At 45.3% G+C, this 23,333-nt stretch overlaps 1 protein-coding gene across 3 annotated transcripts in view; it reads left to right on the top strand.

Moving 5' to 3' along the window:
- MAPKAP1 (MAPK associated protein 1) overlaps positions 1-22,939 on the top strand; it is an 85,265-nt gene extending 62,326 nt beyond the window's left edge. Inside the window, exons 9-12 of one of the 3 annotated variants that reach the window (XM_072352375.1) lie at positions 6,200-6,340; positions 11,028-11,165; positions 19,703-19,800; positions 21,285-22,939. In XM_072352375.1, the coding sequence (XP_072208476.1) occupies positions 6,200-6,340; positions 11,028-11,165; positions 19,703-19,800; positions 21,285-21,410 (503 nt within the window). In that variant the 3' untranslated portion in view covers positions 21,411-22,939. The remainder of the gene's footprint in view (positions 1-6,199; positions 6,341-11,027; positions 11,166-19,702; positions 19,801-21,284) is intronic. The other 2 variants (XM_072352376.1, XM_072352377.1) reach the window with 2 other exon arrangements.
- The last annotated feature ends 394 nt before the right edge of the window (positions 22,940-23,333 follow it).

Here is a 23,333-nt window from a genome sequence, read left to right as displayed (position 1 = left end):
CTCTGCTTTGTATGACCAACCCTGAGAAACACTGGAAACATGAAGCGTTTTCTGTTGCAGTCACTGTTCAGTGAATGAAGTGGCTGGCCTGCAGTATGCTTTGCCATGTCTACACTGCTGTAGAAGTCAGTGACATTTGTCATTAGAATTTGAAGAAGCTGGCAATGAAGCTGTAACCAGAGCAGTATGATGATTTTAAAAATGCTAGACAAATAGTCATCTCCCCACCTGTGCTAAAATGTTTTTGCTCTGTTACTGTTATAATGATCCTAATACCATTCCCTGCTTTACTTCTTTACAAGAAATTATATAGAATAGACATTCAGCATAGATTCGTGTTTGTCTTCCATAGATCCTGTTCCAACCTTCAGTCTTTCCAACTGCTGTGCTCTCAGTTTTGATTCTTTTGCATTCTGTTTTAGCTGTCAAAGTTGTGCTTGTATCAAGGAGGAAACTTCCAGCATTTATGTTCTCAGTCAGGGCTGTGTTCAGAGAATTTACTCTGAACAATCACAGTCAACCATTTTCAAGAAGAAGGAGAAACATTTCTTGTTTTTCAAAGATGAGACCCTTTCATCTATGCTTTCCTGCTCTAGTATTTCGTATTTTGTCCTAGAAAGTCAGCAGGCCATCACCGAAGTAATTCCTAATTCCAGTTGCAAGCAAAGACTGCTTCTGTGTAAGGAATAGCAAAGCTGCAGCACAGCTGCAACCCCCGTAGGGGTACATCAGTGCTGAGCTCAGGTTAAGCATTGTCTGCCAAAACATTCTTGGCACTCCTGCTTGCTTTCTTCATGAAATGGTTCTAAGAAACTGCAAGACAGAATGATGCAAGAGGCAGAGAAGTTGCACGCTGTGTGTGAGGAAGTGAAGTGATTGTAGCCCCCCTGGTTCAGTCACATTCTCCCAAAGGCTGAATTCCCACCATCAGCATCCCAGCTATTATTTTTTATCAATTTTTGGTCTTTGAAAAGCTGCATACTAGTCACACTTCAGTTGGTTTTGCGTATTTTGATTAAAAATAACATCTTTGTACTCAGGGCCAGGAATTAAAAGTAGATCTTATTCAGTACATTTTTAATTTACTTTTTGTGATCTGTGGAAGAGTCCCCCCGTGGCTGGTAAGTATTCATACTGATGCTCTGAGCCCTCATGAGCTACTGGGTTATTTTGCTTATCAATCTGTCCTAAGTTTGTGGGTAGCTTTGCAGGAGGAACTCATCTACCCTGCCTCCATCCCAAACCTGCAGCCTTGGCAGGGTGCACAGAGCCTTGGAGGGCTGCTCTGACTGGCACGTATCAGGGAGCTCTCACCCCTAACTGGAGCCCTCCTGCAGTAAACATTGTCCTTCTCAGTGGGGCAGCACGCATATGGGATAGAGCTTCTCTGCAGAAAACAGAGCTGAGGAAACATGTGGGGAGATCCTGAGGCTAAAAGCACTGATAACTCATGAGCTTTCCAGGCCCGTGTTAGGCAGATCAGCAGAGCCCTGCCAGGACAGGGACTGCCTGGAGCCATCCTGTCTGCAGGTGCTGGCTTTGGTCCTGCTCATGGGTTCTGTGCCTGGCTGAAAGGGAAGGCTGAGCGGTCACTTCATTGTTCAAAAGCAAGTCACTGTTTGAGTTTGTTCAAGGCTGGCTGCAATCTAGGCAAAGTAACAACTGCTTACGCACACTCTGTATATTCTCTGCTGTGCTGTAACTGGGCCCTCTCTGAATTGACACCACATCCCATAAAGAATGCAGGAGGAGTTTCTCCCCCAAAGTGTAGGTGAATTTAAAGTGATTTTCCATTGTTCCTGTACAGGGTTATATGCGAAACAGCCATGCAGTGAACTCTGCACAAACAGATGTTCAAGGACAATGCAGTATATAAAATCAGGCATAATTCATGCGTTGTAGACCAGTTCCCCGAATGCGTTGAGAAATCGGATGCTGTGGTGCTTAAGGAGCTGCCTTTTGGCACAGTGTTAGAATAGAAATAGTGGCAATTTCATACTGTTAATAAAATAACTTGAAAATTCTGAGTAACATCATAATATCAGTTCATGTTGTGCATTTTGTTTTTATTCAAAGCACTTTTGCATTCAATATACCACTTAGGAGAAAATTGGTATACTAACTGTAATTTTTTTAGTCTACCTTCATAGTCTCACCTCCATTCATAAATACGCATGCACAAATATACATAAAATGCCAAACATCTGCTGATAAAATAGCTGCCAGGTTCCTTTGGGCAAATAGAAAGTTTGTATTTCAGGGTACTAAATGAAACGGGGAACTTTCCATTATTAAAAATATACACAGAGAAATCCCGTATCTCTCCAGCTAATGACATTCAGACTAAGAAAGTGTTTCCAATATTTAGAACTATTTAACTTGCACTAAGATTTATCTTTAAGCTAAAAGCCGGCGCTTTGTAATGTGAAATGCTTTTACGTGTAGCGGCAAAGTATTTATGGCTGATTTAGTTTTATTCTTACCATCTCACTTCTGGAAAGTTCCTCTTTCTCATTTTATCATTAGGTAATAATTAGTATTCAAGGGAAATTGGTCTTAATATATTAAAATTGGTTTAGTGCCTTTAGACCTGTACCAAAGGCTGTGTCTTACTAGAAAATGTAGCTGGGGACTCTGTGTATGTAATTAATTGTAATACAATTAAGAACTTTCATTAAGCAATAGACAAGTACATTAAAGTAATAAGGGGACAATTCTGCTGTGCAGTCAGCTTTATGTTTTGTTGTTTCATCGAGGAAATACAGGTTCACTTGCTCTTGAATGGGATTTTCTTAAATATTTTAAGAAGCTATATTACAAGCAGCATCTCTGTGTTCTGATATTAGAACATATCTTATATACATCACTTTTAGACATCCCCTGGCTCTTCCAGGAGTCCGTGCTGGATCAGCTTCAGCTTTCTGACGTGTCCATTCCAGGCTCACACCTCTGGTACCATAGTGCTGCTATGTTGCTGCTGCAGCAGCTCCCAGTGGGCTGAAGCCCAGCAGCCCTGTGCTGCAAACTCCCACTTACTCTCACCTTGGGGCACGAGGGATGCACAGTCCTTGGGCTGCTGCCCCACTTGGCTGGCTCAGCTTGGAGCAGCACCATGCATTTCCTTTGGGCTGCTTGTTCCTGCTCTGCTTATGGGTGAGCTTGTGCCCAGCTTCTCCCACCGCTGCACCCCATGGAGGCTTTGTGAGCAGCCCGCTGCCCCGCACTGCTTGGCACTTTGTACAGGCTCCTACCTGTCTGTCCTGCACACAGCTCCAGCTTCTTTTGCAGTTTCTTTCACAATCTAAATCTTAATCAGGCAGACTGTTAGCAGAGCTGCAGAGCTCTCTGTGTTCTTTGCAAGCTGTTATGCAGAGGCATTGGTTTCTGGCCCAGGCCAGGGCTGTGCGCTGTGTGCCCTGCCGGCCGCTGGGCAGCACTCAGGGAAGTGCCGGCCCCAGCATCCACTTTACTTGATTGTCTTCCCAAGCAGAAGCTTTTACATTCAAAAGCCACAGTGTGATCTCCATTACAAATACCCTGACAGGACCGTAAATATTTGACAGGTTTATTCACAGCTGCTTGCATGTGGAAAATATTTTTACGATTTTTCCCCCAATCAGCGGAGGAGTCGGCGCTTCTCGCTGAATTCCGGCAGTCTCGCAGACATCCTCGGAGCTGTGGGGAGAGAGCAACGTGCCAAGCTCTGCAGTCAGGTTTTTCCCTGCAGGGCATTTCTCTCTGTTGTTACTGATATTACTGCTATTATCCAGTGCACCCTCAGGGGTCCGGGTGTCTTGCCATCTTTAGACAGATGATCTGTTTTGATGGTGGAGTTTCTGGCTGCTCTCCCAAGAGCAGCAACTGTAGAATTCTGTAAACCTGAATCCATTCACAAAGCTTCATAAAACAAAATCAGCAGAGGTTATGTGATGCGCAGAGGATCTGAAATGCTTCCAGCGCAAAATCCTGCTGTTCCCTCGCGTCAGCCACAGCAGAGCGCACTGCTGCAGCTTCACGCACCAACACACTCACGTTTGCAGTCACAGTGGTGTTTTTTCCCCCTGCAGATGACCTGGCAGGCTGCTAATTTTCTTTCTGATACTTTTAATCAGGGTGTGTGCCATGTGAGAGCAGCCAGGCGGCAGTAGCTGCAGGCAGGCATGGGCTGGGGCACAGCAGCAGTGGGACCAGGCAGAATTCTTCTTCAGGAGAGGTGCAGGGCTGAGGTCAGTGTGTTGTTTCTGTTTGGTTAGGGAGGTGTTAATGGTGGCGGAGCATTAATGGTGTCCCCGCACTGGGCTGGGAGCGGGTGGTTGCTCCCTGAGCCCCGCCATGCTGTCACCCTGCTGCAAGATGCTTCTGAGTGCACCAAAAAGTTTGACATATCTCAGTGTATCTTTGAAGTACTGCAGCATGAGAGTCTGACATGATACATTATGATAATCCATAGTAGAGACATTAACACAGGGGTCTTTGACAAAATACATTGTAATGTCTCTGAAGGAGCCATTACAATTTATCTTGTCATTCTGGAGCACGGAGTGGTGGCGATGTTAAGATGGCTCTGCATAAATTCACACGTAGGCCATTTCCTTTGGTTTTTGGAGTTTTTTAAAGCCAAATGGCACAGCCCAGTATGTAGCTTTACCCTTCTGCCCCACACCACAGGCACTCCCCGAGGGGCTGCAGGAGCAGTGCGGTCTCAGCCCTGCTGTGGGTGGGACGGAGGCGGTAGGACTGATGCAATGAAATGCGAATCTTCTGTGCACTTTCAATGTGTGTTTTGACTCATGTAGCAGTAAATGCTCATCTTACTTCAGTGCAGACATGAGTGGTATTTGTCATAAGCAATGACATTTGTATCTGAATTAACAAATAGAGAAGGGAATGCTCCTGGCAAGATGGGGAAAAGTTCCATTCCTGGTGGTTTTGTTCCTTCTCTCTCCTACGTCTGTACTGCTTATAGCTGCTGCCCTGACAGTTTCTGATGCTGAAGCAAATGGTGGGTAGGTCTGAAATTACCCCAGTACAAGCGAACCTGCTTTGGAATCAAGGCTAGGGACTTGACTCCAGTGCCAGGGCTCCCCTTGGGCTGCTGTCTTTCCAGTGAGGGTGCCCTTGCTGTCAGGGCTAGACCTGGGAACTCTCTGCTTCCTGGGAGCTGGAGTGCGAAGGTTGGGTCCAAGGGGCAGAACCAGGGTGAGGTGGGGGCAGAGTTGGGCAAGGGATTCCCCCAGGTGTGCTGTGGCTTTAAGGCCTGTACTGAAAATCCAGCATCTCATCTTCTCATTATTAAAATTTCAGCAAAATATAAAGTTTTCATTAATCTCCTGCAGCAAATTTAGTACTCTGAACTGGCAGTTGGTTCAGCTTTTAGGACTGCATTAGCTGGGATATTGAACAAAACGTGTCATTCATCAGTATCTACTTGAAGAAGCTAAATCAGTTTTCAGATATATTTATACCGCTTTATCTAACAGCATTGGAATGATCATTTAGAGCTGAGATGCTTTATTAGCAGCTGGCATAGAAATTACTTTGTGCAAAATTATGTATCGCATTATAGTAATGTTTAAATTGGTGTTAATCCAATGTCATAAAATAAAAAAAAATCCTTAAAATGTGTTGTATTTTTTTCAGTAATTGGTATTTTGGCTTAATGAGATGTTACCTTTTATAAAGCCATACCTGCAGCAGTAACAAGAATACTAATCGACAGTAAGCTCCTGTACCATGAGCTGAGTTGGGGTGGTGCCGGCAGTGCAAAGGCTGCATTGCACCGCACTGTGCTGTGCTGCAGCCAGGAGAACTGTGCAGGTGTGGGCACCCACAGCCATGGCTGGTACGTGCCCAGGCAGTGAGCACAGGGACCAGGTTCAGCCACTGCTTCCCCACATGCTGTGCTGGAGAGCCCACATGGCAGCGCTGGGATGTCCCGTGCCCCACGAGTTGATGTTGGGAAATTGCTCTGCTCTGCATTGGGACATGAACTTCTGCTGTAACGCCTGCGATGAGCTCGTGGCCATGTCTGTGGGTGGGGTGTGAGAGTGTCGTCCCGCTGCTGTGGGCCCTGAGCCCTAAATGAATTGGCAGCCCCTCAGTTTAGGTGTCAGTGCAGGTGCCTCTGTGCTGCTGCACACTGCCAGTCTGTGTGCCATCCTGTAACCTCTTGTTCACTGCTGTGGGCTTGTTTTTGCAGGTTCAAGAGGAGAGGAGATCTCAGAGGAGGACCCTCAGATCGACATAGCCACGGTTCAGGACATGCTCAGCAGCCACCACTACAAGTCCTTCAAAGTCAGCATGATCCATAGGCTTCGATTCACCACTGATGTTCAGTTAGGTAAATCAATCCCTACTAAAACGCTGTGGAAAATTGAATGGTTCAAACCTTTAGCCATATCTAATAGCTAACTGTCTATTTCAGACATTTCTAGGTGTTCATTATCACACTGGTCACTTTTATTGTGGAGCACATCACTTGAAAGTGTTGCTAGCATTTCAGCAGTTAAAAAAAAAAAGCTTTCAATTGAAAAAAATGTGGTATTTTTATTATCCACCATCAGCTTGCACATGTTTCTTCTGAAGGAAGGCCATTGCTTAATGTTTGTATTTTTTTTACTGTAAGATTTTAAGCACCAAGTTGAAATTTGGAGTGAAACAAAATACAAGTAGCATCCTCTAAAGGTGCTGAGTTGTCCTTCTTCACTTTCTGAATGCTTTTGAAAACCTGAAGGCCGAGGGATGACAGAGTCTTGAATTATCAAAGTCCCATTGCTGTTTCAAAATGATTGAATGGCTTTTTGTGTTTAAATTGTGGAAATTTGATTAATGATGGACTGGTGGGTGAACTGTGACATTCCTGCAGATACCGCCCATAAAGCAATGATTCAGCAGTAAAATATTGGGTGCTGTGGTGTTTACAAAACATATTCACTCTTGGGAATTCAGCAGAATTGTTAAATTTAAGTGCTACCATTCTCTGTATTCTCTGTATCTTCACTCTTCCATCCTTAAGCACATTATAAAAACATGTCTCTAAAATTTGTACAGGAGAGGCTTTCTTGGTGGTTTTGAACTGTCTTGTTAAGGAAGAATTGATAGGCTGGTGCTGGAGCAGGACAGCACTGGGCATGTTCTCTGCTTTCGAGCAAACTGTCTGGGAGCCAGAGTTTGCTTCCAGTGAAGTTTGATTCCCTGTGTCTGGAAGCTGTCTGAAATGAGAGCCCGAAGAGGTCATGACAGATAGCTGCAGATAAACGGGTAAGAGAGAATAGCTGCTAAATGAAACAAGTGGTGTAACTTGTTTGTAGTGATGGAGCTGACCCTGCCTGGTAGTGTAAGGACCAAGGCATTTCCCTTCCATAACGCTCTGTGAACGTGTATGCCTTCTGATGACAGCACACTGACAGTGGGATTTTTATATTGCGCTTATTGTTATATTGTTAGAAAATCCAAGAGGGCTCAGTGAGGTGTTCACTGTCTGGGCAAACAGCACTAAAGCCAAAATAATTGTATAGTGCTGTTATTTTCTATTGGATGTCTCTGCAGTGTTAAAGGAGTGCTGCTGATAAAGCAAGCACTGAGGTGCTATTTGCAGTAATGATGCTGAGTGCTAATGTGTTAGTCATCTCTGAGTAACAGACTGCTCCATGCAGTCTGAAGTATTAAAAAAAAGGCTAATTCTCTTTTAATCTCTAACGAGTGGCTGTGGTTATGAAGAAATTCTTCATTGGCTTAGCGATCAGTCGGTCACTGAGACTTTTCTCTGTAGTGTTTTTATGTGTCATTGGTTTTATGGAGCAGCCACAGCAAAGCGATGGCTTTTCTGGAGATTGTGAAGCCACAGCATTGCTCCTTATTTGCAGCATTGGTGGTTTGATGGCAGCACAGGTCTGACAGCAGCACAGGATGGCTGCCCACCTAGCTGGAAAGTGGTGTGGTAACCACATGGAAATGTCCATGTGGCTTTGGGGAGAGCCCCAGCTCCATCAGCTGAATGTGAGAGGATGTTTAAGTGCATGCAAATACTTATTTTATTCAAATAGATCCCACACTGCACCTTATTTCACTTGCACAGGGCAGGTAGCCAAAGTGTAAGCTGTGTTTGTGGACTGGTGTTTGCACAGTGGTACTCTTTGAAATGTCAGATGTCTGAAAAGCGGTCACTGAATCTGACCCAAGATTTACTGAAAATCTGGGGGTGAGCTCAGTTGTACATGGTTCTTCGTGGCAGAAAAAAAGAGATGCAAATGGGGAGGGGAGGAACGAGCACCTCGTGAGTGTGGTTTTTCACAAAGGCCACGTTTGTGTGTCTCAGTTCATGGTAGCTTATAATGCACAGTAGTGCTCCCAACATTTTTAGCAAGGTGCAGTCATGTTGTGAAGGCATAAGACAAATTTGCTTGTGCTCCATGTTAGCAAAATGAAAAGAAGCGCGTTGTCGTAGAAAGCTGCTGCCAAAAAGCATTTCAGCAGGGCAGGGGCATCGCAGAGCCAGCAAGGGGAGTGGGGGCAGAGCAGCATTACTGGAGTACTGCAGCTGTGACATTTCTGCTGTTAAACTGAATGAATTTTAAAAATCCTAGAAGAGGTATTTTTGCTTATTTTCTGAGTATAATAAATTTGTGCTGTGATAGAGTCTGTAGAAGCCACATACATAATGCTGTTTTGATTTTAGGTTTCAACGCGCACAGATTGCAAGAACAATAACACAAAAAAGACAGCATTCTTTGTCAATGTGCTCTTTGGATGTGTGTGAGCTTAAGCCAGTGATGTCGAGATACAGAAATAATGGATGAAGTATACAGCAACAATTTGCAGATAAAAATAATAGAAGTTAAAGTGTATTTTACATGATAAAAAAAAGATGAAAGAGGAGGAAGTCTGTTACATCTGAGACGGTAACAAAATCCATGCTTGGTGAAGTAGCCTCTGCTGAAAAGATTGATGCAATGGGGAGTGACCTTGGCTTGGAGCAGGAGCTGGTGATGTATGTATGAGCATCTCTCTGCTAAATGGACCCAGATTTGTAGCACTAATATACATGGAAGCCCAGAACCAAACTCAGGATGGCAATAAATCAACAGCCACTTTGGGTGTCATTTCTGGTTTATATTCCACTATTGTTCTATCACTTTAATTCATGTCACTATCATCTGTTCATCTGGAACAGTTTTATATAATTTTCCAGTGGAGTTACCTGACAAATCCTATCAAATTAACAAGGTACGTTAACAATATTGACTGACTGTGAATGCTGAAGTTGCAGGACCATGCTGTGAAATTTTTAAAGGATATTTTTCAGGAATGACTTTTTCTAAAGGAAGGGCTGGGGAGCATCCGTTGTGCACAGAGTTTGTACTTTTATTCTTAGAACTTGCCTTGACTTTTCTTTTTATGTCATCATCTTCATGTATTTTCATTAAGTTACAGGAAATACTGTTTTGAATAATCGATTACTGTGAGATAACAAAACTGATTTTAATTTATGTGTCCGAAATTACATTGCAAAACAAAGTGGGCTCCAGACAGAGAGTCAGCCTGCTCCCATTACCTAGTTCCAACAGTCCTTGTATTAATTGGACTCCTGATACAGTGCTTAATTGAAATGTGATATCTTTGATGTGACGTATGCTTAATGACAAAGTGCATTCTTGGATTAATAGAAGCAGGGAGGGAGTCAGTGGCATTGTTGCCACCTGTCTCAGCAGCCAGGGGTAAAGTGAAGGTTACCCTGTGTTCAGTGGAAAGGACAGCGGTGAAAAGGCTGCTCAAGCATGCATTGTTTGCTATGTGTGCTTTCATTTTAGGTGCATAAAGTACTGACAAAGGTGATTTGCAAGTTCTGTAGCACTGTGCTTTTAGAAACACTGACTTTGTTTCCGAGGGTTGAGACAGTTATGACTGTGGCATCCAATGCTTATTTGTTTGCACCTCTTAGAGGTTTTATAATCAGCTTAAGTTTTCTCCTGCTTCAGACAGACCAAATACAGTGTATTCAAAAGCATAGTGGCCAAAGCCCTTGAAAAGGAGAATGTTCTCTCTGCCATTTTTCCGAAGATGCAAGAGTAAACTGAAGTTCATCTACCCTTTGTTGTTTCCTTTTTTTTTCTGCTGTACCATGAGCTTCACCTGGAAGCTGTGACTTTAAGAGGCTGAAGTTCGCTCTGTCTCATCAGCAGACACTGAACAGTGAGCTCCTGTCCAGCAGCGCAGGGCAGCAGTGCCATGACGAAGCCTGCAGTAAATGCAACGAGCACCCCATGCAGGCTGCAGCTCCCCGTTAGCATCCCACTGCACAAACACTGCTTGCAGGAGCTCAGGAGACATACAGAGAGGCAATAGTGTAGGAATGCTCTACACTCTGTCTCCAAAGGGCTGCAGCAGGTGCTGTGTGTGGAAGCACACACCTGTGTGCAGTGGGAGTGCAGCCCCAGTCATCCAAGCTGGCTGTGTGGGGCCAGGAGTTCCCCAGCTCCCAGTCTGCGATCACTGCAGCCTCATCAGAGCTGGCTGCAAAATGCAGGCGGTGTAAAATCTGTGGGATCTCTGGTGCCAATGTTTGTGGGTATCTGGTTACCACAAAGAGCACTTCTGTAATACTAAAACATGTGCTGTCCTTGTGTAGAACATGTTGTATGTGTGCTGCCTGGGAGATGTAATAGTGACGTGTGATGGTGTCTCTCACATATAGTAGTGATGACTGAAAATGCATCTTCATATACATCCTGCAGTTCATGTAGGTGCTGCTTCCAGAAGAGCTCTGTGTGTGCTGAGAAGAAGTTTTCCTGTGATTTTTTTTTCTCATTGGTATGCTTATTTCCCAGCAAGGCAGGAGAATAAAATAGAGATTATCAATGCACTTTGATAATCATTTGCTTTTGGTTTCAAAAGCTCCTGTGCTTTCAAAAAGCCCAGAAGGGCAATATACTTTCATCCCATTTAAGATTTATAAAGTGTGTCAAATGGCTGATATGAAATCACTTAAACAGATCACTATTGTGGCTCTCTATTCTTTCTCATCTCAGGTATTTCTGGAGACAAGGTAGAGATAGACCCTGTTACTAATCAGAAGGCCAGCACTAAGTTTTGGATTAAGCAGAAACCCATTTCAATCGATTCTGAACTCCTCTGTGCCTGTGACCTTGTGGAAGAAAAGAGCCCAAGTGAGTAGTCCTTTTTATTTATGTCCTCTCTCCTCTCCCTCTCTCAGTGTGTTAGATGCCCAGAGAATTATTGCTGCCATGTCCTTTCCTTTTATAGGTGTATTTTATTCATTATAGAATGTTTTTAATCTGACTTGATTCTGCTGTAGAGAACATAACACAAACAGATGCACGTTTTATGAGTGTCCTTTTAATGCTGTTTGTAACCAGTGGTGTTTTAAAGTTTCCTGCCCGCTGTCCGTAGCCGCCGGCAGCGCCGCACCAAGGAATCACTGGGTAGGCTGCAGCTCAGGAGTCACACACCCATTTCCACATCTTTGTGATATCTTTGAACTTCTTAACATCTGGAAAGGCTCTGAACAATTCCTCAGACACATGAGGATCTCAGACATGCAGGGAGTATCATCACAGTCTGAAATTGCTTCTATTGTGGCTGCAGAGTCAGCTTTGATTCAGGAAGGCATTGGGGCAGGCAATGGCCGGAGGGCTCCTGTATGGAGGAGTCACTGGGCAGAGAGCAGAGCCAGGGAGCTCAGTGCTGTGTTTATTGTGTCCATGGAGCAATGAGAGTCTGTATTCCTAAAACTCATTGCAAAAGGCACAAGATAAGCCCTAGGAGAATGGGACAGTGTCTCCTGGTGGCGTCAAAACGTAACTATCCACTGTCAAAAAGTAACTGAGATTCAAAAACACGGCAGAATTTTGTTATGCCTGGGCTTTTGCAGGGTAGAGATGCTAAATATTAAGTACTTATCTGCAAGGTGACAGAGAGAGAGAATTATGTGATACATATTTACAGAGGTAATGATCTGTTGAATTCTTTTGGAAGAGTAAATTTATAGCTGCCACAGATTTTATCAGCAATTATTGAACTATATCCTTCTTCCCTTCATTACCCCTTCCTAATTCCATATTCTTGCTCCAGTCAGTGTCTCTCTTTCCTGTCTCCCAGCAAGTTTTTATGGTCCTTGGGAAGGCATGAGTCTGGGGAGAGACATCCCTGGTGACCAGACAGTCTGAGTGCATAACAGTTGTCTTTGTGGAGCTGCTAGAGACGGCACCCAAAGTGTGTCTGTAACAGTTAACTGACAGTCAGCAAAGGCCGTGGCAGAGTGTGCGGTGCTTTTAAATACCCAGCTGTGTGGTGCTCAGCTGCACGTCAGACCAGTTTTGTTACTAAAGGTGTAGTTTGCGCTTGTGAATACATTAACACCTCTGGGTTTGTAGCCACATTTCATTTCTAATGCAGATATCTGTGGCGATAAAATCTTGCCAACAGAATAGGGCTGTATCTGAAAATCCAGCCCCTAAAGACAAGGTTTCCAGCTCACACTCCCTTTAGCACCTCAGCTGAGACCTTCAAGCTGTCCCTGAGCATCTCCAGGATTGTGTCCTTGTGGGATGGGGCTGGGTGTCCCTGCGGCAGCGCCTGTGACTCTGCAAGTGATACATGGACCCACACAGAGCAAACTGCTAACCCAGGGGGAAACAAGGGGCAGAATTCCAACCCAAATGAAGAGTGGTGCCAGAAGGCAGTACCTTTGAGTGGAGACCGTGAAATGAGGAACCGTGGTCAGTTCTGAGAGAATTCTGACAGGTTATGACAAAAGCAACCTTAAAGATACTGCATTTTTAGTTTTGCATGTTGATGTGGCCATTCATAGGATTTTCATGTCAAATAGATGTTCAACGTGGTTTCAAAAGGAGAAAATAATTCCCCCCTGAAATCCGCTGACCTCTTCCAGATTCACCGAAGACGTTCCGAAAGCCATTATTTTAGGTCAGCAGAAGAGACTTTTAGTGTGACATGTCAGAATGATGCATTTGGGGGAACTCTTAACAGCAGATCAGTATCTCTTGAATTTTAAATGGAAAAAAGTTATTTTAGTAGCATAAAGGAATGAAACTCACTGTATTTCACAAGTTTTGTCTGTGATTTTTATCAGCAGAGTGATATATGTTTGTAGCAGAGTTTACATCAAAAATTATTCCTGGATCTTACTTGAATGAATTATTGCAAAGAAAGAGAGGCTGAGTGAAGATAAGGTGCTTGAGTTCTGCAGTATATTTTGTTTCCATGTTTTTATCTCCTGTAACACAAACACGCTCCATCCCGTCTTTCTGAAGTGCTGTGCACACGCAGCAGGGCTGGCGCAGTTACACCACAGAGAACACAGTGTGTGTTTCCTTACACTGCCTCTGTTCCCAGCCGTGGGCAGGCAGGGCCGTGGGGATGCTGGGCAATGCTGTGCTGAGCTGTGAGCAGCGCAGGGTTCTCAGGAGCCTCCCGGCGTGGCTGTGCTGCGGGCTGTGCTGCTCACTGTGCTCAGTGCCACTAAGGGCTGTGCACCATTTATTCTGCTGTGCTCAGTAATTAACACAGTGTGGAACTCAGCTAGCTCTTACTTCTGGTGGACTAAAGGGGTGTCGGGGTTTTTACTGGTACTTTTCTATGGAAATTTAAAAACAGAAACTATATGTAAACGTGGTGTGGATGGTTTGCTTACTTTCAGCTGAAGTTTTATCTGTGATGACAGGTTCATACAGTCGTGCTTTAGTGCCACTTGTGTGTTAAAGGCCCTGACAACCCCGATCCTGTGCTGTGAATGTTTGCAGGCGGGCTGGGAGCCATTCTGGTAGGAGCAGAGCTTCCCTTTCCTGTAAGTTAGCAGAACTCAGAGCTGTGCTCAGTGGAAACAGCAGATGACAACAGAAAGCTTTGGTATCTAATTTGCCATTAGTGTGGGTATCAGAGGCAGGAATGGCTGATGATTTTTGCTTGCCCTTGTAGTAGCCCAGGTTAGCATTTGAATTTTTATTTGTAAATTAAATCAGACTCCTTGAATTTAGACAGAGAGAAGGGGTAATGGCCCTGCTGGCTCGATCAAATGCCATTAGAACCTGGAAACACTGTGTATAAACTGCTCGTTTAAATCAGGTTCAGTCTGATTATCACGAGAGATTCTCAATGTTTTGAATCTCAAAAGGAAGCATCCTATCATTGAGAAATAAGATTTAAGCCTTAATAAAGTAGTTGTCATTTTTATAGCTGAAAAGAGCTTTGTATCTCAATTAAGTGTACATAATATAAAGTCTTAAGGAAGCAACGTAATACGTTTAATACAATTATATCCTTTTGCAATAGTGTAATTTAAAGGAAATCTGATTCTGTTAATGTCTCTTACATTATTTGGACAAAGGATAAACTTCAGTGTCACTAACCGCTGCTGCCTTTGCTACTCAGCACCCTGCACACAGTGCTGTGACCACTGCCTTGCTGGGCCCAGGGCAGTGCTGGGGCAGTGCTGGGGCAGTGCAGGCTGCAGGCTATCCAGTGGCACTAACACCAACCACTTGGGCAGGCTCACCATTTCCAAAATAAATATTTTTTTCTCCATTATGTGTTTTATGACAGCTGCAGAAATTGGATTTATTTGATAATTTACTCGAAACACCGAAGAAACGTTCTCTGTGACCATTTTTCTTCTGTTTTGTATGTTTTTCCTCTTAGGAAAGCAGATACGTCTCAAGTACTTGGTCAAAACAGCCTTAATATGAAGGTAGTCTAAACAAAGGTGTTCTGTAGGTCACGGAGTACATCGGTAACTTCGGTTTGTAATTTAATTGCCTTCTTTGCACCCTGCAGCTTAAGATTTCCTTTAAATTCTTATTCCATTGTTGCACTGGGGCTTAACAGAGTGTTAACCTGGTAATAGGCACAGGGCCTCCCCATTATATGTCTCGCTATCGAGCGGTTCTGCATGACTAGTTAAAAAAGATGGCAAGAAGATTAATGAAAGCCGCCCTGTACAGAGGGGGCAGGCACCATCGCAAGACTTCCAGCGAGGAGATATTGGAGCTGAACCAGAGCTTGGCTTTTTCTTTATCCCGTGACCTCTGAACCCACCTTGCTGTCGAGAGCTGCCAGCAGAGCCGACGTTTTGATTGATGTTGCTACACGAGTCAGTCTTTCCCATTGAATTCCACATCTGCACGAAAATAGCTTTTCTAGCAGTATTCATACTGGCTGTAAGTGATAGCCAAAGTGATGGCTGAAATGCTTTTATGTAGTTTTCATTTAAAGCTAAAGGTACTTGATGTTTTAATTCAGTATCAAGTTCCTCCAGATTATGCGTGTTGGGTAGTACTAATTTAATGAATTCATTGTGGGGTTGTGAAAGGACTAAAAACGCACAGAGCACATTGGGGAGGAGCGGGTTCCCGCTGCTCAGGGAGCTCCAATAAAGATGTTGCACGGTTGTTCGAGGCCCTGCAGTGGGGCCAGAGCAAAGAGGCAGCAATTACCCAGGCACTGTGCAAATGGCGCACAAAATACTGTGTGGTAGTTCCTGATATTAATGCTCCTGCTGTGAGTAATACAGTCTCTGAAATAATAGAGGAAAAATCATACGTGATGGAAGCCTAATCACAGATCCCGTGCAAAGGGTAAAAAATAGATTCAGCAGAGAAAATATTACCAATACTTCAGGCTCAGAGTGAAAGAAACCTCAAAGTGTGCATCAGAAAGAAGTGAGGCCAGATGCATGCAGACATGTGGTTTGCAGAGCAACAAAATGCCTCAGAGGGAAGAGAGCGACGTGCATATGGCTCTCGGTCTCGTTGCGCTTCCCACCTCTGTCACAGCTCTGGACTGCACGCAGGTCGTTGTGGCCAGCATGGGGCTGACAAGGGTCAGAGCTGTTGGAGCCCAGCAGCCCTTGGTCTGGGGAGGCACAGCAGGGCAGGGCAGGATGGGCAGGCACAGCAGGGCAGGGCAGGGCAGGATGCTCCTGGCCCCACACATGTGGCTGCAGCACCGCTGCTGAGAAGCCTGCATCAGAGTCCTCTGGAGCACAATCAGGAGCGAGCATTGCCTCATCCTTTTAACAAATATGTTTTGTAGCCCTATTAAAAGGGGTCTTCATCTATTCTGTCAAAGCTATTCTGCTGGGGTTTTTTAGTTTAATTACACTATCCAATTAAAACTCCTTGCTGCATTTTGATTCGCTTCTCCTTGGGCTTGAGTGGATATGACATTTACAAGGCTCGCCTTTCAAGCAGACAATAGCGTGATTGATGAGGTGCAGACGCAATGAAGGAGGCGATTGCCATGTGGAAACACTGCTTAGTGCATTTTGATTTATTTATCATCTTTTTTCCAAAACAAGGTTGCTGATGAGAGATTTGGGGCTACCCTGAGTTCCCCTTCCTGATTTTCAGAGCAATCTTGCAAAAAGTCTTCATTCTGCCTTCAATGAAAGGGAAAAAAAAAGGGCTTTGGAAAAAAATCCAGATGTGTGAATCGTTACCGTAACTTGACGTAAAAGTGGGCTCTTCGTGGACATCTGGAAACAAGGCATCCACTAATAGCCATGCTTTGTGGGAAGCCCATAGCAGAACATAAAGACCTGAGCTGTGGGAAGTGTTCGTGGGGGGAAGGTGGGGCTGCAGCCTCCTACTCTGAACATTGGTGTTGTTTGCTCCCACACAAGCAGTGTTCTGGAAGGGTCTGTGCTCAGCGTTGTTCCCACTGGTGGTGGTGGGGTCGGGGTTTCAAACGCAGTGACTGTCTGTGGAGGACACTCTCAGCCCAGCTGGGCATGGCTCCCACCAGGTAGGCCCAGCCCCGGGCCTGCCTCCACCACTGCCCAGGCTGCACCATGTCGCAGCAGCCCAATCATGTCCCAGCAGCCCCGCAGTGGCTGTGGGCAGCTGACATCCCCTGCAAGGAAACTGCAGGTTTCCTTGCTCAGCCATGCCAGGACTGGTGTTTTGACGACTGTGCAACATGTGCAGTTTTGTAGGATTTTCCAGGCTCACAGCATTGTTTTTTGAGGCAGCAGTGTGTATTTAAAACAACAGAGTTCCTCCTGAAAGCTTTTAAATGAGATGTAGCAGCAGCTGATGAAGGGGGGTTGCAGCATTTTATGCAGTGTTTTAACTAATCTCGGCTTTGTTCAGAAACACTGCTTGCATACATTTTGCTTTCATTATTCCTTGCCTATTTATCTGTGTGTTTTAAAGTCCTTGCAAATCCTTCTGAGCTGGTGGGATTTTGGGGCTTGGTGCTGCTGTGGTCACCGTTTTTGGAATGGTGAGAATGGCCATCATGGCAAATCATACACATAAGCGTTTTATTCTTCACAGAGGCCTTTCACTGTTTATTCCGCTAATAACTCTTAATTGTTGACTTATGCCTTATGGCCCTGTAATGACAAAACAGTCATCAAGGTATATTAAAAAATTAACATAAATTTGCATTTCCCCGTGTTTGATTTCTGTTCTGTTCTATTCATGAATATTCTTTTTATCCTTCATCTAGTCAGTGATTTAATTCAGTGCACACTGTTCCAAAGGTTGGCACTAGCAGGTAGGGGCTTTTGGCACCCTCTGAATTTAGGGGTCATGGAAGAGGTAGAAGATAAACTATTCCTGAATGTTTGGAATACAGATTGCAGCAGAATTTCTCACTGGCCTCATATTGACACCAAATGGCTGAATCTGGGGTAGTTGGGGTGAGCACCCTGATTGCTGTCAGGAAAATCGGGTGCAGCTTTGAGCAGTGGAGGTGCCCGTGGCTGTGCTGCCGGCTGCCCATCCCTGGCACAGCTACCTTTGGGGCTCCTGCCGTGTGCCTGGCAGCACCTGAAAACCTGAGTTTCTTTCCTTGAATGTTTTGGTGGATAAATACAGTTTAAAATAATCCATATTTTCCATCGTGCAGACAGGAAAATCTGATTGCAAGGTATTAAAATGTCCTCATTCGGTCCCCTTTTGCCTTCAGCTGCTCAGCACAGGTGACATGTAACCTGTCTGTGGTCCTGGTGACAGACAGCTGCTGGAGCTGAACGGCTGTGTTCCAGACACAGGCTGAGGGCACGTTGCTCATGCAGGAGTCATTGTGGTGATGTTGTTGGTACAAGATCTGCATTTGTTTTAACTCTGCTGTCATGTACAGTAGAAACCACTTCAGCTGCTGCTGTTTGCTGCCGGATATTCTTGTATGGAAATATAAAACCATTGAAGTTCCTATTGATCTCTGAATTGTCAGAGGTGGTGCTCTATTGGAAAGTGGTACATCACATATTTAAGCACTCTTGGAAATGGAAATCAATCTCACAATTCATAAATTCCATCTGGCTGGAACAGTAGCAGAGCAAAGTGCCAGTTACGATTTCAATGAACTAATATTTCATGCTGTAAATAGTGTGATGTGGACATGGGAGCACATAAACATAATACTGTAATGGAGTTTCTAAAGAAAAGTCTTTTTAGTCTCTTTCCACTACATCACCTGCCGGGTGCAGGGCTCATCCTGCTCCATGCTAGTGCACTACGGGGCATACCAGCTCAGGGGCTGGGGCTGAGCAGCTGCTGTCCTGAGCAGGGACACAGAGCTGTGGGGACACAGGGATGCTGCCCTGGCAGCAGTTGGTTCAGGATCCAGCTGCTGGAGGGACAGCAGCAGGGTGAGCTCTGCCTCCTGCCATGGGATGCGGCAGAATTGGTATTGGCATCTGTAGCTCTAATTGTCTTTAAAACAGCTGACTCAATACAATCCTAAAACAAGTGTTAGAAATGAACTGTGTTCTGCCTCTGTCAGCTGCATAACTGCTTCTGCTGGAAAGGAGAAGTAAATCACTGCTTTATAGGAAAGATGGGGATCCTGGGAGGGTTCCTTTGTTGGGCATGACGAAAGCTATGGTCTCCATTAATTTTTGCATTAATCTCTCACTCCATGGCTCCATGTCCCACCTCCTCCTGGTGATGTGTGGTTGAGAAGCAGGCGGTCAGCACATCACCCATCGTTGCCTGCAGCACCACACACCCAGCCTGCTCACAGCACCACACACCCAGCCCTGCAGCTGCTCTGGCACCACTGCCCACAGCAGCCCCAGCTCCATCACATTGGGGTCAGCAGTCACTGCCACCCTGTGCTGGGGTCTGAGCAGCGGGGAAGCTTACCACCAGGGCACTGCGCGGATAAAAACTGCAGTTCTGAGTTAGTTTTCGATTGTTCTGCTTGCAGGTACCTGGATTCCTGGTACCATTTCTACATACCTTTGCATTTTACGATGACGTTTTCCTTTGCCTTAGCAACAGAGTAGGTTTGGGTGTTATTTTGGGGAGGGGATTTTATGATAATTCTGGGATTAATTGGCCTTTTATCTTAAATATAACACTTCGACATGTGGTAATTGCACCATGAATCTCTAGGTGAGTTGCTGCAGCGCAGCACTGCAAGCGCTCTGGCCGTGGGCTGGCTGTGAGCTAACTCACCATCTGATAGATCTTTGCATTTCCTGCAGCAGGGATGTGATGGGAAAATGAACTTTATTGGAAGAGTTCAGCTGCTCCTGTAAGCCACCACTTGCCTTAAATTGAAATGACATGAGAAGCCTGTCAGCGTTTCATTGCTCCCTTCTGTTGTGCTGATGGTATGCTAAGATCACCATCTGTGTTTTGCTTCTGTCAGGCACACAGCTCCGCAGAAAACTTTAGAGAAAGATTCTGAACCTTTTTTCTTATCTTTGCAGGTCATGCAATATTTAAACTTACATATCTAAGCAATCACGACTACAAACACCTGTACTTTGAATCAGATGCTGCTACTGTCAATGAAATTGTACTGAAGGTGAGTATTAAATTTTAACGTGACCCAAAATTCTGAGTGTTGTACCACTTGTTAGACATGAGAGTCTTCAGGAGGATCTGAAATATGGGCACGGCGCAGCACCTGTGGAGCACGTGGTGCTTCAGCTCCCAGTCGGCCGCTGCACTCCCAGGTTGGGTTTTGATCATGAACTGACACTGCTGGGCCATGGGGCACACATGGAGCACACAGGGTTACAGGTGTTGGTGTTGGTGCAGCTCGAGCAGAGCGGAGCTGGGCTGGGGCAGTGCTGAGTGCAGCACAAGGACCACTTTTCCCCTGGGTGCTTGCCCAGAATTGCCCGCTTTTCCCACAGCTCTCTAATGTACGTATTGGTCTACTTCCTGAAACAAATCAGAAGATTAGGCTTAATTTTCTGCGATCTAATATCTTATATCAATTCAAAATCAAAAGAATAGTAATTTTAGGAATCCAGCCATTACGTTTGCTTTGCTGTGTGAAGTCCAAAGGACTGCTGAACGCCCAATCTGCAGTGCTGGTGTTGGCAGCCAAGTGTGTGCTGCCTTCTTCCTTGGCTCTCAGTCCAACGAGGCAACCTCTTCTGCTCCCACTTCATCTGCGGAGTCCCCAGAGCACTTGGCAGAGCCAGACTGCTCAGACAAGGCTGAAGAAAGTTTTGCTCTGAGTAATGAGAATATTCAAGGGAGAAACGTTACCACACAGTACTTTTTGTCTTACCTTGCAGATTGTTTATGCAAAACTCTTCCTGGCTTTGTGTGCAAGTTACCAGTTTATTTTCAGTTCCGTCAGCATTAAGAGATGTAGAGAAATCAGACTTTTCAAATTAGGCTTTTTACATGATCAAGTGCAAGACACCGAGGCTTTATTGACCATGAAAACTCCCTATATTTCTACGCCTTAAGCCGTAATATGCAATGAAAGTGAAACACTCTACAGTGCATAAAATCGTGCAAGTTTTAAGCCACAGCATATTAACCAGCTAATGGTGGACCAAAGGGCATTTTTATCTTTTTGATTCTTGCATTAACCTTCCATTAAAATTATCTATGTGATTATCACAAAGCACTGGAGACAATAAATTTAGGGAATAGCAGGCTTGTTAAATATCATTTAAAAATGCTTTCATCAAGCAAAATGTGCCAAAACACGGGGAAACTCTGAGATTAGCTGAGTGTGCAAACATCATAATGGAGGTATTATTTTTATTAAAGCTGATAAAATATTTTATTGAAGTCCATTACCGCACCGGAGCAGCACAGCGGCCACAGGACATAGAATCATAGAACATGCTGTGTTGGGGGACAAAGCTGCTCAGCCCCTGCGGTCCGTGGGGACAGGGGCAGAGCAGGGGATGGCCCACATGGAGCTGCTTCTGCCATGGCTTTGCCCTTTTCCTGTCGCCCTGTTGGAGGTGTGAGTGTCCATGCCTTCCCAGGGCTGCATGCCAAAGCACCAGTGCAGTGAAATCTTTTTGTGTCTTGCAGGTTAACTATATTCTGGAATCACGAGCGAGTACGGCCAGAGCAGAATATTTTGCTCAGAAACAAAGAAAACTGAACAGGAGAACAAGCTTTAGCTTCCAAAAGGAGAAGAAGTCGGGACAGCAGTAGCACCGGGCCTCCAACGGAGCCTGACCGCCGTGTTCAGAGCGGGGGCTGCTGGTGGCCGGGGCAGAGCGGCGCTGCTCCGCTGCTGAGGGCAGGAGCGGCCGGGGAGGACATCGGCACGACCCCATCTCTCACGGCTGCAAGATGATCCCTCCTTGGTGAGGGGAGGTCTCCCCTGTGACACAAATAAAGAGCCATATCAGCCGGAAAGAAGACTGTTACGCTTCAGGTTCCTTTGATTAGAAATAAGAGAATGACGTAGACTGGCATCATTTAATTACTGTATTATGTACAATCACAAGAAGAGATGTGATTACATATTATTTCACAGCCTGGTTAAAATAAATTATATACATCTGTAATACACCCACGTACACGCAGGTATTGCTTGTGACATGATCAAATTTCTAAAAACAAAATGTAGGACAAATGTATCCATTTTTACTATTAATAAACAGATGTAATCTTTTTCAAGGTCCATCTGATGCACAGTTCTTTTGGGGGGAGGCTGCAGTCCCAGATGGTTACGCTTCTGTTGCTGACATGCAGGAGGCAACTGTGAGCCAGGAGCAGCAGCCATCACAGAGCGACTGGTGGGGGAGTGCTGAGGCAGTTCAGGTCTTTTTTTGCTTTATTCTTTTCAAAACAGGTTTCTGTAACTGCTCCTCAGCTTTGCATTCCCTCCATGGAAGGCGCTTCCTGCAGCCGACCCCAGGGCAGCATCTGCAGCCCAAGGAGAGCACGGCCCAGTGCTGAGGCCACGGCTGGCACCTGGTGCTGGAGGTGCCCCTCCTTACTGTTCTTCTCTAGGAATAGAAACAGAGACCTGCTTTGTACTGGGACTTGTAACTGTGCTGGCCTTGTCTGTGTTTAACATATCAGGGAACACGTGAATGGGATTTCAGGGAACCAGAGCTGCATTTTGGTTCCACTCACCAGAGGTGTCTTTCACAAATCTCTAAGCTGCTGTTGCTGGAGCCCTGTGCTACGGCCACGGGTTTGTACCGAGCTGCACCCCCAGCCCTGCGAGCTGCTCAGAGCCTGGCCAGCAGTGTGAGCTGTGTGGGAATGTGGGGCTGTGTGGGGCTGTGTGGAGCTACACGGGGCTGTGTGCCCTCCCAGCTGTGCCGCAGCACCACCTCCAGCAGCGTCCTACCTTACTTCTGTACAAAAAACACTCTGAGCCTTAACGTGCAGCGTATGGATAGCAGGAAGGCAGCAGGGCTCCGTGTCAGCTGTCTGTTACATTTAAGTTCTCTGCTTTAAAAGGTTCAGTTTTGGAAGCACACGAGTGCCGCCCCCCGGGGCCAAGCCATCTCTGTGTGCAGTCTTCCACAGTTCCTATTTGCAAAGGATAAACAAGAGGAAACGTATTTTATAGTGCGATATTACGTTTTTAAGTATTTTGTATGCACAATTGCAGTACCGATGCAATGGAGGAAGACCTTTCTAATAATGCAATGTAAATTATTCCTTTATTCAGCTTTGTGAACTATTTAACATTAAAGTTGTTATGTGAATGTGCTTTCGCCACCCAGTTTCAGTTCTTTTTAACTGAAAATGTCCCCTGCTTTGGTGTTGGGAACGACCTCCATCTCCAGCTTCTTTTCTTGTCCATAACGCTGTTGCCCCATTTAACTCATTCTCAGGAGATATTTGCTAGGTGCAGCGTTTTCCTTTCAGTGAAACCTTAAGACTGTCACAATAAAAGCCCCCCACTGGGTGCTGCTGTAGTGCAAGTGGGTGCTCTGCCCTGCTGAGCTGTGCCTCTCCTTACCTGCACTGCCAGCCCCTGAGCACAAAGCCACAGGTGGGGTTGGGGTGCACACAGCGAGCGGCAGCTTGAGGGGGCCGGGGCCGAGTCTGCTTTGCTCCGAGACACCCCATCACACTTACTTAAGAAATGAATTTTCCTTCCAAATCCAG

Source organism: Excalfactoria chinensis, chromosome 18 (assembly GCF_039878825.1).
Source record: "Excalfactoria chinensis isolate bCotChi1 chromosome 18, bCotChi1.hap2, whole genome shotgun sequence".
In the NCBI taxonomy this organism is placed as follows: Eukaryota; Metazoa; Chordata; class Aves; order Galliformes; family Phasianidae; genus Excalfactoria; species Excalfactoria chinensis.
The sequence above is the reverse complement of the archived record's forward strand: the minus strand, read 5'-3'. Positions and strand labels throughout refer to the sequence as shown.